The sequence below is a fragment of the Micromesistius poutassou genome (assembly GCF_964030765.1).
Source record: "Micromesistius poutassou genome assembly, chromosome: 3".
Classification (NCBI taxonomy): domain Eukaryota; kingdom Metazoa; phylum Chordata; class Actinopteri; order Gadiformes; family Gadidae; genus Micromesistius; species Micromesistius poutassou.
In genome coordinates this window covers 11,472,808-11,484,811 of record NC_140273.1, presented here as the reverse complement: position 1 = coordinate 11,484,811, position 12,004 = coordinate 11,472,808, and the positions used below count along the sequence as shown (strand labels likewise).

At 43.4% G+C, this 12,004-nt stretch overlaps 2 protein-coding genes across 3 annotated transcripts; one reads left to right on the top strand and one right to left on the bottom strand.

Annotated features, from left to right (window-relative positions):
• The first annotated feature begins 139 nt into the window (after positions 1 to 139).
• On the top strand, positions 140 to 3,377 carry LOC311340380 (claudin domain-containing protein 1-like). Its single transcript, XM_084465281.1, has 5 exons — positions 140 to 173; positions 443 to 907; positions 1,043 to 1,150; positions 1,423 to 1,560; positions 2,076 to 3,377. The coding sequence occupies exons 2-5, from the start codon at positions 619 to 621 to the stop codon at positions 2,294 to 2,296; spliced, it is 756 nt and encodes a 251-aa protein (XP_084321407.1). The 5' UTR covers positions 140 to 173; positions 443 to 618; the 3' UTR covers positions 2,297 to 3,377.
• A 758-nt stretch (positions 3,378 to 4,135) lies between these two features.
• Positions 4,136 to 9,509, bottom strand: LOC311340378 (N-acyl-aromatic-L-amino acid amidohydrolase (carboxylate-forming) A-like). Of its 2 annotated transcripts, none has more exons than XM_084465279.1 (7): positions 9,464 to 9,478; positions 7,688 to 7,928; positions 7,201 to 7,393; positions 6,665 to 6,758; positions 5,964 to 6,071; positions 5,192 to 5,304; positions 4,136 to 4,837 (listed from the first exon to the last, which is right to left on the bottom strand). In XM_084465279.1, exons 2-7 carry the CDS (start codon positions 7,912 to 7,914, stop codon positions 4,640 to 4,642), a joined length of 933 nt encoding a protein of 310 aa, XP_084321405.1. In that variant the 5' UTR covers positions 7,915 to 7,928; positions 9,464 to 9,478; the 3' UTR covers positions 4,136 to 4,639. The 2 variants fall into 2 exon arrangements, with proteins under 2 accessions (XP_084321405.1, XP_084321406.1); XM_084465280.1 differs by having other exon boundaries at positions 4,137 to 4,837; positions 7,688 to 7,914; positions 9,464 to 9,509.
• Positions 9,510 to 12,004: the final 2,495 nt, after the last annotated feature.

Below are 12,004 nucleotides of genomic sequence, written 5' to 3'. Positions count from 1 at the left end.
TTGATTGGAAATAATTTTCTATCATTTTAACATTCACTATTTTTTCACTTTGACTTACCGATCTATCTATCCCTCCAGTAGCAGTAGGGGGCAGCCCTGAGCACGCCCTCCAGTTCTGCGCCCCGGATGTGCCTGTGTTACAGAAGAAGAAAAGCACAAGCTAATAAACACAGGTGAAGTTGTGTACTTTATATGAACAATGTTTGACATACGATATGTCATGCTATCTAAGGGAATATTAGTTCCCTTAGATAGCATGTTAATTTCACGTAAACGCTTACATCTAACTAACATGCCAACTAAAGTAAGCCATATTTATTAAAGTCCATTATTATCGGTGGGAGCTAACCTTATTAGCATTCAATATAGATGTTGCCTGTTATTAAATATTGATTTAAATACGTATTCTTAACTTGTTCTATCATTATTCTGTTTTTTAAAGGTTGCAAACAATGCTGGTTTGTAGGTGGATCGACGCTAGAGGACATTAAAGACACACGATTGCTGTTTCTAATATGCAGATGCGAATTTGGTATTGAAGGACGTATATTGTCCTTCTACCCTTTTAAACTATCAGTTCATTATTATTATTATTATTAGTAATAGTATTAGTAAAGCATGGTTGATAACCGGTACGCCACAGCCCTGGTCATCGGCTCCGTGTTGAGCCTTTTGGCCACCGTGTACCTCTCCGTGGCCGTGGGTACGCAACACTGGTATCAGTACCGCATCCGACCTGCCCCATCGAACAATGCAGCCAATACCTCAGAACTGGTCAAGGACTTCATCTATGGCGACTTCAACGAGAAGAACTACAGTGAAACTATGTTTCGCCTGAACGGCACCCTGGGTCTGTGGTGGAGGTGCATCATGGTGCCCAGTGAGACACACTGGTATAAAGAACCAAGTATGTGGTCTTTCAGTTTTGTCTCATATTTTTGTAGTTTTGCAACGTATATTTAACCTCAGAAACTTGCATGATTGTGCTATTCATTTGAACATGGCAACCCTGGTTGAGTTTATGCCCCTTGTTTTCTTCCAGATCCTAAAATGGCGAGTCAGTGTGTGAGTTTCACCCTTCCCCAGCAGTTTGCTTCCAAGTACAGAGAACCTGGGAACGAGACAAGTGGCGAGGATCTGTTGAGGACCTGTGAGCTTTTTTCTGTTTCCACCTCCAGTTACCTATCTGAAATCAAACTGTCGATGTCTACCTATCCAGTTGTCGTCAAATGTTTACATTTATAAAATACATTTGTTCTATATATTTTCCTTAGTTGCATTATTACTTCACATTTTGTAACTCTTGTATTCTTATTGTCCAGCCAAGGGTTCTCCAATCATAATTTTATTTGAAATGGTATTTGTGTGACGGTCCATTTGGCTACGGCTGTCGGTAACCGGGTGCTGTCTATGTGTGTGTAGACATGTGGAGGGGCCAGTTCCTGCTCCCGCTGGTCTCTGTGGCCCTGGTGTTCCTGAGCGGCCTGGTGGGTGTGTGTGCCTGCCTCTGCCGCAGCATCACCCCAACTCTGGGTGTGGGAGTTCTGCATCTCCTGGCAGGTGAGAGGGACATTTGTGTCACTAAAGCTGCTGTAAAAGAGGATTTTAGGGTTAAGAGGGAGAGCGAAAGAGATTTTGAAAATAATCAACCCCAATAAGCACCCCCTCCTTTCTACACCATTTAGAAGTTCTGCATTCACACACCTGTGGTGGCACTATGACGACGCTGTGTGCATACATTTGACAGGCAAAATGAGAGCAGAGAGCCCTGATTGTGCATAAATCTAAATTCTCTCCTTTTTGTGTCCCTTTCGCTTTTGGATAATGTTATTGTAATGTCTCTCTCTCTGTCCCTCCCTCACTTCTCCTCTTTCCTCTCTCACCCACTCTCACTCCCTCCCCTCTCCCCCACTCCCTCCCCTCTCCCTTTCTTGCCCCGCTCTCTCCCCCTTCCCCACTCTCTTCCCCCCCTCCTTCTCTCTCTCCCTTCCACCCCCCCTCCCTTCCTCCCCCCCTCCCTCTCTCCCTCCCTCCCCCCTCTCTCCTGCCCTCCTGCCTCCCCTCTCCCCCTCCAGGTCTGTGTTCGCTGGGCACGGTGTGCTGTTTCCTCGTGGGTGTGGACCTCCTGCCCTACAACGCGTCACCGTCCGAGGCTGCGGAAGGCGCGCTGGGCTGGTCTCTGTACCTGGCACTCATCTCCTCGCCACTGCAGATGATGGCGGCCGCGCTCTTCCTGTGGGCCGCACGCAGCCACCGCAAGAGCTACACACGCATGACGGCGTACCGAGTGGCCTAGGGCCAAGCTCTGCCAGCTTTACCACCGGTAGGCAGGGAAGACACACGTTAACCCAAGTCTGAATAACGTGGGTTTTTCCCGATAATTTTCAGGGTAAAAAGAAAATGCTAATCACTTTGGATGAAAGCGCAAAAAAAACCCACTTTCAATCCACTCCAGTGTCATCAATGAGCGTTGGGTGGACCCCAGCCCTAAAACGGGCATGTGTGTGTTCTTCGCAGGCCCCTGTCATTGATTAACATGGGACTAGATTCAAAGCGTTTTTTTTTTGTGGAGCAGATTTCTTTTGTCTGCTATTGCACACATCATTTTTTTTTAGCTGTTCATCATCCAACCAAACTCCTAGGTCATCATTCTGATCATTGCACCCAAGTAGTCTGTAGCCAATGATCTTATTTCTTGGTTGCCACAGAGATAGTTAGATAATCATCACACACGCAGATGAGTTACCGAAACACAGATGCTTCCAGTGTCAAAGCACAAGTGTCCTGCCTGTTTTGTGTTTTGCTAACATCGTAACCCATTCTTTTCCCGAAGCACATAGTATATAAACTTCACTTTGATTGTGCAATTTATTTTTATTTTTATAGCTGTCCGCCATTTGTAAAAATGTGTTATATTTCTGTTGCCTTTGTTGGCGTTGGTGTTGCTAGCATTCACCACATTGACCTTTGTTTTGTAGAAGAACATTTGTATCAACTATTTAACCTCTCTTAAGTGGCATGCTGCTGCTTATTTGCATGATTTTAGTTTTGAGTTGTTGATAATACCTGATTTCAGCTGCTGTCACCATGCATGCCATTACTTTGCCTTTACTCTTGTAACTTCATTTTTGTCCTTTTTGGGGTGTCTTCACTGAAATATAACCACTCTCTTGCCTCCATCGTCCATACAGATGTTTATGTTTATGTTGATTTTAAATGTATACATTTGTGAGCTAAAGTGACTTATTCAAATATGGTACTTGTCTTAGAAACCATAGGCTTCAATGCAGCTGCCACGTCAGTCCTCTGTATTTTGTACGTTTGTAACAGATAATTATTTAATGTTGATAGCACATTAAATGAAATAAAAATACTCTGATCTTTCTTAATATTCATCGTTCTTCCTTCAGTAGAGATTATTCTTAAAGTTCTACTTTTTTAACTTTTGAAAGAGTTTGGACTCAGATAGTTCCACCAAAAGCACAGCAGCCAGTTAGTAATTTGTGTGTTATGTACCAATCCTGATGGCTGAGCTGTGAGTCGGGGTGCTCCTGTCTTGTTTAACTCTTTTCTTATACCTCAGGTGGAAACCACGGCACACCTACTAGCCTGGCAGTCAGTAATAATACAGGCCCACACCTACTAGTGGGTTTTAAGTTTGATTTGCTCATACTATTTATTCCTTTGTACAGGGTACTTTAATGTCCCTTTTTTTTAGTAGTAATACTATTCACTTTCACTGTTATTATTAATGTTATGTTATTAATTTTCCTTTCCAAGCTTTGTGTGGCAGGGTCCTTTTCTTACTGTAATAAATGATAACGTGTAATAAATTAAGGTATGAGTTCCAATCCCATGGAGACAAATGGGGACGTTATTGTATCACACAAATATTGCATTTTACTAGGGTTGTGCATAAGGTCCCTAGATATAGTGAACTCTATATCTAGCCGGATCCTACTTGCATACAGCTGTGTAAACAAACCCCCATTGTTGACTTGGTTATACTGTGTCTAACGTACCAGAAAGACCAATGGTGCTCTGTGGTTACTCATCAGAAATAGTTAATTTATAACATAAAAAAAAAATAAAGAAGTTAAAAAATACATTTCATTGTGTCAAAACCTTTGACAATAAGCCATATTGTGTCTTCAAACATCTCTTTAAAGGTGCAGTGTGTAGGATTTAGTGGAATCTAGCAATAAGGTTGCTAAACTATCCATCTATTTATCTGTATAACTATAGATATATAGTGGAGATACAAAGCAGTCGAGGACTGTAGATATATGCAGTAGAGATACATTAGAGAAGAGAACCAACGTGTTCTCTCTTGATCCGTTGTGGGCTGCTGTATAAACATGGTGGTGCAACACGGCGGGCTCCGTGGAAGTGGACCCGCTCCTTGGGGTTCTAGTATTTCCTAGATTATTGAATACATTGTCTCTCGTTTCTACGAGTTTCTATGCTAAAAGAAACATAGTTGTTATTATTATTATTAATATAAATTATAATTATGATATATCGTTATAAAAATCTATTATTATTATGTATATATATATATATATATATATATATATATATATGATTATAAAGATTAATTTGTCTTCTTATCAATCAGTTTTGGTTTTGAAGTTCTCTATTATTGTTGCTTCTTCACACTGATGGACGGTAAGAGCAGGGTCTCCCTCTGTGCCAGCTGGAAGGCCGTGTTCTGCTCATAGTAGGCGCCCTCGTTCACGAAGTAAGGGTACAGCGCTTCTCCTTCGTAGCAGATGGTCTCGCCAGAGAGAGACAGGAACGCCGGGTCTCCGGGCTTCAGCAGGCAGAAGTCATTGTCCTGTGGAGAAAGGAGCATTGAGAGAGAGGTCAAGATGAGGTTGGTATCCATAATGTATAAGATAAGAAAATATATTGATATACACAATATGCGTAGGTACAATGTAAATGTGAAAGATGAATTACAGATGTTACGGTAGTTATGATTGAAAGTACAGGCTACAACATTGAAACTATAGTATTGTCTATTATACATTTACACGTGTCTTTGTGACTAAATATATTCGTGTATATGTCAATACTGTATGTATGTTAGTGTTTGTATGCAGTAAATATGTATATATATATATATATACTGTATATATATACTGGTTGTGTATGTATATATATATATATACACAAGGGGGTAAAGTACCTGTAGTTGTGGGTGGATGGCAGCAGTCAGCTCTTGGGTCTTGGGATCTCTGGGGTAGTCTTTCTTGTCCACCTTAAAGTATGCTTCAACCTCGCCCCCTTCAAACACAGTCCCTAAAAATGTCCAACATAGCACATAAACACATTTTGCGAAAGCGTGTATTTTTTAGGCAATCCCCTTACTTGTTTATCAACACATTGAGTGGCTAGGGTGTGCCCATTCCCAGCCAAAAAGGTACTGGGTTTGATCCCCAATGTCCTCAGCCTAACCTCTAGTAAGCCATCATTGAACAACATGCCCTATAGCAGGTTTTCACATGACGTCACACACATTCCAAGCAACCATCTTTTTCACCATTAATAATAAAATGTTTACTCAAGGATGTTTGCTTATTCTCAAATTGTTGGTCAAGAAATACCAAGATGGGGAGTTAGAAATTGTTCTAAGGAACTTCAGATCACATGATGCAGACCCTCCCTTACCTGCTGCTCAATGACAAGTATCTGAATTCACTGTAAGCATCTGATTCAGATGCTTACAGTGAATTCAGACACTTCTCAGATTTCATTATGGTCAGGAAGATGGACAGAAAATGGTATTTAGACTGGCTCAGAAAAAACATTAAGAAAAACATGCAACCATTTTTTTCCAAGAATACATTCTAAAAGTGGAATGTGGGTTAAGTGCAGAATTTCAGCCATTTTGAGTAATAACTGTTCCCAGACACAAACTGGGAACAGTTTGTGTCGTGTGTGTGTGTTCATTGGCGTACCAGAGTTGAAACTCTGGACCCACTCCAGGGCCCGGTCCACCCCCTCTCTCATCAGGTTGTAGATGTCGGCCCGTAGGACCCCATGCGGCTGGGGTCCCACCTCTATCGCTGTAGAGAAGTGTTAGAGAGTGTAGAATGTTGGTGTTTTTTAGTGTCTCTCTGTGTTCACATTTCTGTACTGTGGGGACAGGCCAGTGCCTCTCCATCTGATGCAAGGTTTTATTTCCAACAATCCTCCATTTGTTTATGTCCCTACATTGGTTCATCCCTAAGGATGAACCAACCATTCCATCTGGGACATAGCCATATACCTTATCAAAGGAGAGACTGCTTCTGTTCTTTTGTTATTAGCGTTTTTCTTTCCTATAATACTTGCCCCATACCTTTGGTTTGGTGAGAATTATTAATTCTCACCGAATTATAATTATTCTTCCTAAGTACCTGTACCTTGCTGTATTACATCCTCGAATAAACCATCTATGCGACCCTCTGATCCAACCTGTCGAGTTGCCTTGATTTCCACTTCAAGAATTACTACTACAACGAAAAAATACACTACACAGTCTATACAAACAGTTTGGAAATAAGCTGAAATCTAACAAGAGCAACCATGAGGTCAACCGTCGTGCGTCACTACCCCACCAGGGTCCCCCGGACAATGCAAGAGGCAGTTGGTTAAAGAGTGAAGAACAAACACTTACTGATGCCATGTTTGCTCACGGATTCCAAGGAGTACATCTCTGAGATGGGGCTCTTTAATAGGACTAACCTCACAGGAGCTGATGTTATTTTCTCCTTGAACGCAACACAAGAATATATTAGATTGCATGCCATTCTGTCTTCATAGGGTGTTTTACAACCTCCTAATGGCTTGAGTTGGCTCAATGATTAATTTATAATTTATTTTAATATTCCCAGGATGGGTTAGAGACATAGTGCATGTGTAAAGGGCTCCCATTTTACTACCAGGTGTGAGTGTGTTAAGCCATTATAAGCCATTTTAAAAATGGCCCTGTGACACAGAGACATCACAAGTCCACCCAGATATACGTAAGCTAGATCATTTTACACGCCTACCCAGTTGACAACTGGTAGGCTAATCTATCCATCATACATCTAGGTGGAACCTCCCGCTTGTGATGTCTCTGTCACAGGGCAGGGCAGACCACTCCCTCTCACGCCTGGTGGTAAAATAGGGGCCCTTTCTGAGAAGGAGAGCGTATGGAGCAGCACTTACCTGCAAGTACTTGAAGAGGTGCATGGCTACCCAATCTGAGACGTGACTTATGATGCAGAGGCCCATGTTGGCAGTGGTGTTGTGCAGGTCACAGATCAAATCCATGGCCTTCTCGCTGCCCTTCGGCCCCAGCTGGCCATTCAACTCCTGGGCCCGTGTCACCTCGTATGGGGTGGTCGCTGTTATTGGGGCACTGCAGACATCAGAATTAATAAGAAGCTTGAGAAGCATCTCAAACACAGGGGCAGGTAGACTAGAGGTTGTCAGGGGTGTCGGGATTCCCAGCTGAAAGGTTCTCGGTTCGAAACCCATTTTTCGATACTATTGTTAATATTATATGAATGTACATTGCAGTGAATATTCGTGGTTTGGGAGGACAGCATACAAGCGTTGACATAATCTTTACGAGATAGCTCTGCACAAGTCGGCCCATTCCATTGTTATTATCGGGAGGGATTGTTGTAGCATGATTGAAAACATTGTGCACCTGAGCAGGGTGTCGGTGAAGCAGCGGTTCATGTCCTTCTCTGTGTATCGCCTGCACACGTCCACGGCCCGGGGGTTCACCAGCACCGTGGTCAGGGAGAACGAGCTGAACCTGTCCTGCTGGGACACCTGCAGCTCCTTCAAGAGGTACACCCCACTCAGCTCATTTCCATGGGTGCCACCGCAGACGGCCACCCTTGACAGGGGTTTGAACACAAATGGTTCCATCTGTGGGTGAAAAACTAAAGGAATGACGTAAGAGAACGAGATAGTCTTTTTTTCATCCCGAGTGGAAATTAAGGCGTACAAATCAAAAGCACAAGAGTATTAATAATAATTAAATAAGAGACATTATAACAAAATAAAACGTATACAAAATGTGAAAATGTCTGGAGGAAATCAAGGTGACAAGAGAATGTAACCACTGTTTAATATAACGTGTATTTTCCTGTGTACGTTAATCAAATACAAGCTTTTAAAAAATATATTAGCTGAGATGTTATAGTCAAATACGAAACAGGGCCTGTAGCACCACATGGCTGATAAGCTTAGACAGGCTACTCAGTAAACAATGCCAGTTGAACCAGTGTTTTTTGCCAATGATTACCTGAAGAGACTGAAGAGACAGATCAGTTATCAGTTACGGCTCTTCCCATTACAAATTATACACTACAGAGCTTGAGGATTAAAGCAGATTGCCAAGCTGTGTGGGAGAGGGATCAAGCAGGCTATAGCAGGCCACTCTAATTCAATTACGGTAATTAAAGCTGTACATTCTCTTTTCCAAGAGAGGCAGACACTTCAATGACGTCTGTTTGGCTCAAGACAGGGTTTTCTAGTGGTTAGGTTGTTTGGGATTGATGGCTCCGGGTTTTGGAGCCACAATGTCCGAAGTCCAACTGCATGCATTCTTGATACCCTTAGTCCAAGATCTAGGCCTTATCGCAAACCTGCTCCTTCATGAACTTACTGTAAGTCTGCTCAATGTCTAAATAGTCAAATGATAAGTAGACCATCTACCATAACAAACCCTCTCAACCGGTCTGTGTGCGCGTTTGCCCATGCATGCATGTGTGCATGCTCCTTTCCATCCTTCTAAGAGTGTACTGGTAGTAGTATAGTATATAGTAGTATAATTCTCCCACAGTAACTAGTTAGGGGTGGCAGTACACCCTGTCGTCGCTTTGATGGGCTACTCTGCCGAACCAGACATATTATTCATAAAGCCAGTTTATTGGTGCATTTCCAAGACTTTAACATGCCGAGCAGGTGTTACCACACACACCACACACACCACATACACCACACACACCACACACGCCCTCCGTCTTGTGTGGTGTGTGTGGTGAATACCGGTTTAACCTGTGTGCCCTGATTAATAAACACAACAGGTGAGCGGCCCTATCAAGCCCAGGGGTCACTCAGACTAACTCAGGCCTGCTGAAACAAGCCATCAACCACACACACTCCAAATTATAACGAGAAGAAACATAATAGAGTCGTGGTCACACAGCCTTGCATGTTTAAAATCAGCTGCATATGAACAAACCATATATTGTATGGAACTATATTTTAACTATATATCATTATATAACCATAGTTAACTATATGGTCACACAGCGATGAATACTAGTAGTTTGTAGTTAGAGTCAGTTGAACATCCATAGCATTATTTAACCATATCATGAAATAACCAAAGTGAACTATGTCTGAGGCAGTATAAATAGCTGCATAATCCAAGGTGCTAAGAAAGCGCTCAAGGGGCTGGCAGTCTTACCTCTCCTGGAGTGAGTCGCGCTGGGAGTGCTTTGAGTCAGTGCGCGTGTGCCCTATTCGTTCTCACCTAACCTTTGAACTCTCTCGCTGACTCCCGCCCCCCACACACACTTGCTGTTCCTGTTCCTAAACACAGCCCCAGTCCTGCCTGGTTGTTTTCCCTCTCTCTGTGTGTTCCCCCCTCCCCACCCTCCTCCACCCCACGTCATGTTCTTTTCTCTCTCTTTTCTGCTCCCAGATCAAATTTCAACCCCATACTGATGACACTATAACATGCCCTCCCCACACACACCCTGTTGCTGTTTCCGGATGGGAATGTCTTCCTTATGATCATAAGCTGAGGGGAAGAACAGAATGGGTTTGAGAGCCATGTTTGAAAAAACATCAGACTCAGAGTTGTCATATCTTTTTACTGTGCTACACTTTCACCATCTCAACCCGAGGTACCCCTCTGTAACCCCCCCCCACCCCCCCACGCACACACACACACACACACACACACACACACACACACACACACACACACACACACACACACACGCACACACACACACACACAGCCTTCCCCTCCTCCTCCGAGGCCCCCTCAACCCAGGCTCTTGACTCCTCCATCTCCCCTCCCCGTGTAAACCCCAGCCTCCTGCTCATCCACTCTCCCACCTCTGGCCCCTCTGAGGTCCTCCGAGATCCAGGTCCCACATCTCCTCTGGCTCCCCCTGGTGGCCAGGTCTTCCATGACATTCAGCGTCAAAGCTACTTTCAAACAACCCATGAAGATGACATGTGTGCTGATTTGCATATAATGCTCTAATGCCACACTAAAGATGGAATCCAACATCAGACGGGACACACAATAGTAGCCACATGGCAGACTCACACCTGTTTACACATTCTTTATCATGTATTGCTCCATTATATGTTATATACAAAACATTGTTAAATGGGAGTAGGGTATTCTGATTCCTCACCATAGTGGCCAGCTGCTTCCCTTGGCTCCAACCCATCCGTGGTCCACATGGGATGCAACGACACCACAGAACACAGTTTCATACTCCACTCTGTAACGATCATTCGTATCTTAGAACAGACCATCCTTGGTCTTGAAAATACCCCCCTCCCCCCACACTGCTCCCCACCCCCTGTTGAGTTATATATCCCATAATAACTGCCTGTATCATTTCCTAAACAACCCAGTGCAATGCGATGCCTCTCTCACCTAAGACACACGTTCCACGTCAGTAGTTAATAATATATCCCCCTTATAACGATCACGGAGCTCTCCTACTTCCTGTCCAGATATTAATATTCATGTCTCAGACCGGAAGTGTGCGTATGGCTGGGAGCTCGTTTTTCCCCGGGTGCCACAGTTTTCTGGGGGGTGATGTCTGAGCAAGTGTTTGTGGGGGAGTAGGGAGTGCTAATGGGTTTAGAGTGCCGGAGGTCGTATAATGTTTATTGGGGGGTTCTGTTACCAGCAACCTGACTGGGCCCAGGCAGATCTGCGGGCTGGGTGTGGGACTGTGTGTGTGTGTGTGTGTGTGTGTGTGTGTGTGTGTGTGTGTGTGTGTGTGTGTGTGTGTGTGTTCAGATAGGTGTCAAGAAGAAGGGTTAGTTATGTGTTTGTTAATTCTGAGCAGCTTTCCCACAGACATTAGAGGAAGTTCATTAAGTGAAGGGTGCAAGGCCGTGTGTCTGTTTTCTCGGAGGGGGAAAGAGGTATGTGGGTAAAGTGGTCCATCCATAGATTGTATAATGTTTATTGTGGGTCAGCGATTTTACCAGATACCGATGGATGATCAGGGGTTGTGAGATGATCAAGGTTGGGCGTAGGCCTAGGGGTGAAGGATTTGCATATGTCCAGGGGGGGGGTGGGTGGTGATCAATGAATCTGATACGTTGAGGGGTGTCGACTGGGTGTGGGGTTATAAAAAAAACAAACCCATAGATCAGGATTTGTTAGGCAACTGATTCCCTGTCCATACCCAAGAGAAGACAACCACCTCTGCAGCTCTTTTTATTTTCGCCAGTCATACTGAGACAAACACAGCCCACTACAACATGCTGATCAGCAGTGAGTATCTCCTAATACCTTCTCTATTTCAGTTATATTAGACCTATGACATTGTGTAACTGTTTTTTTTTTTTTTTATATTTGTTTTGATGAAAAAGTGGGTTATTAGGTATTTCAACAGATGCACAGGGACATGTGTTCCATTATCCAGACCCACCACAGTGTATGTATATAACCCTACCCTTTTAATCATTAAGGTTGAATTATTACTATTATTATTATTACTACTTATATGTAGACCCTGGAGGTAAACAATCAATGTCTATGTTATGTGTTAGGTCTGTTTGACACTGTGTCGACGAGGATAACTCAAAGCCCAGCTCTTATTGATCTGACCAATGGGGAGGGTCCATCTAGAGGTACGGTATCAAAATATTATTAGGGTATTCTGATGTATTATCTAATTGCTATTCGTCACATTTCTTCTATGCTTTCTTTTCTTTTTCTTTTTTCATAGCACCTCTACCCACA

Excerpts from the sequence above, each read along its gene's own strand:
- LOC311340380 (XM_084465281.1), top strand. The coding sequence starts at position 619 with ATGGTTGATAACCGGTACGCCACAGCCCTGGTCATCGGCTCCGTGTTG. Across the intron at positions 908-1,042 it reads ACACTGGTATAAAGAACCAA|ATCCTAAAATGGCGAGTCAG; the intron begins GTATGTGGTCTT and ends GTTTTCTTCCAG. Across the intron at positions 1,151-1,422 it reads CGAGGATCTGTTGAGGACCT|ACATGTGGAGGGGCCAGTTC; the intron begins GTGAGCTTTTTT and ends ATGTGTGTGTAG.
- LOC311340378 (XM_084465280.1), bottom strand. The coding sequence starts at position 7,914 with ATGGAACCATTTGTGTTCAAACCCCTGTCAAGGGTGGCCGTCTGCGGT. Across the intron at positions 6,759-7,200 it reads ACCTCTTCAAGTACTTGCAG|GAGAAAATAACATCAGCTCC; the intron begins GTAAGTGCTGCT and ends GTTGCGTTCAAG. Across the intron at positions 5,305-5,963 it reads GGTCCAGAGTTTCAACTCTG|GGACTGTGTTTGAAGGGGGC; the intron begins GTACGCCAATGA and ends GGACATTTTTAG.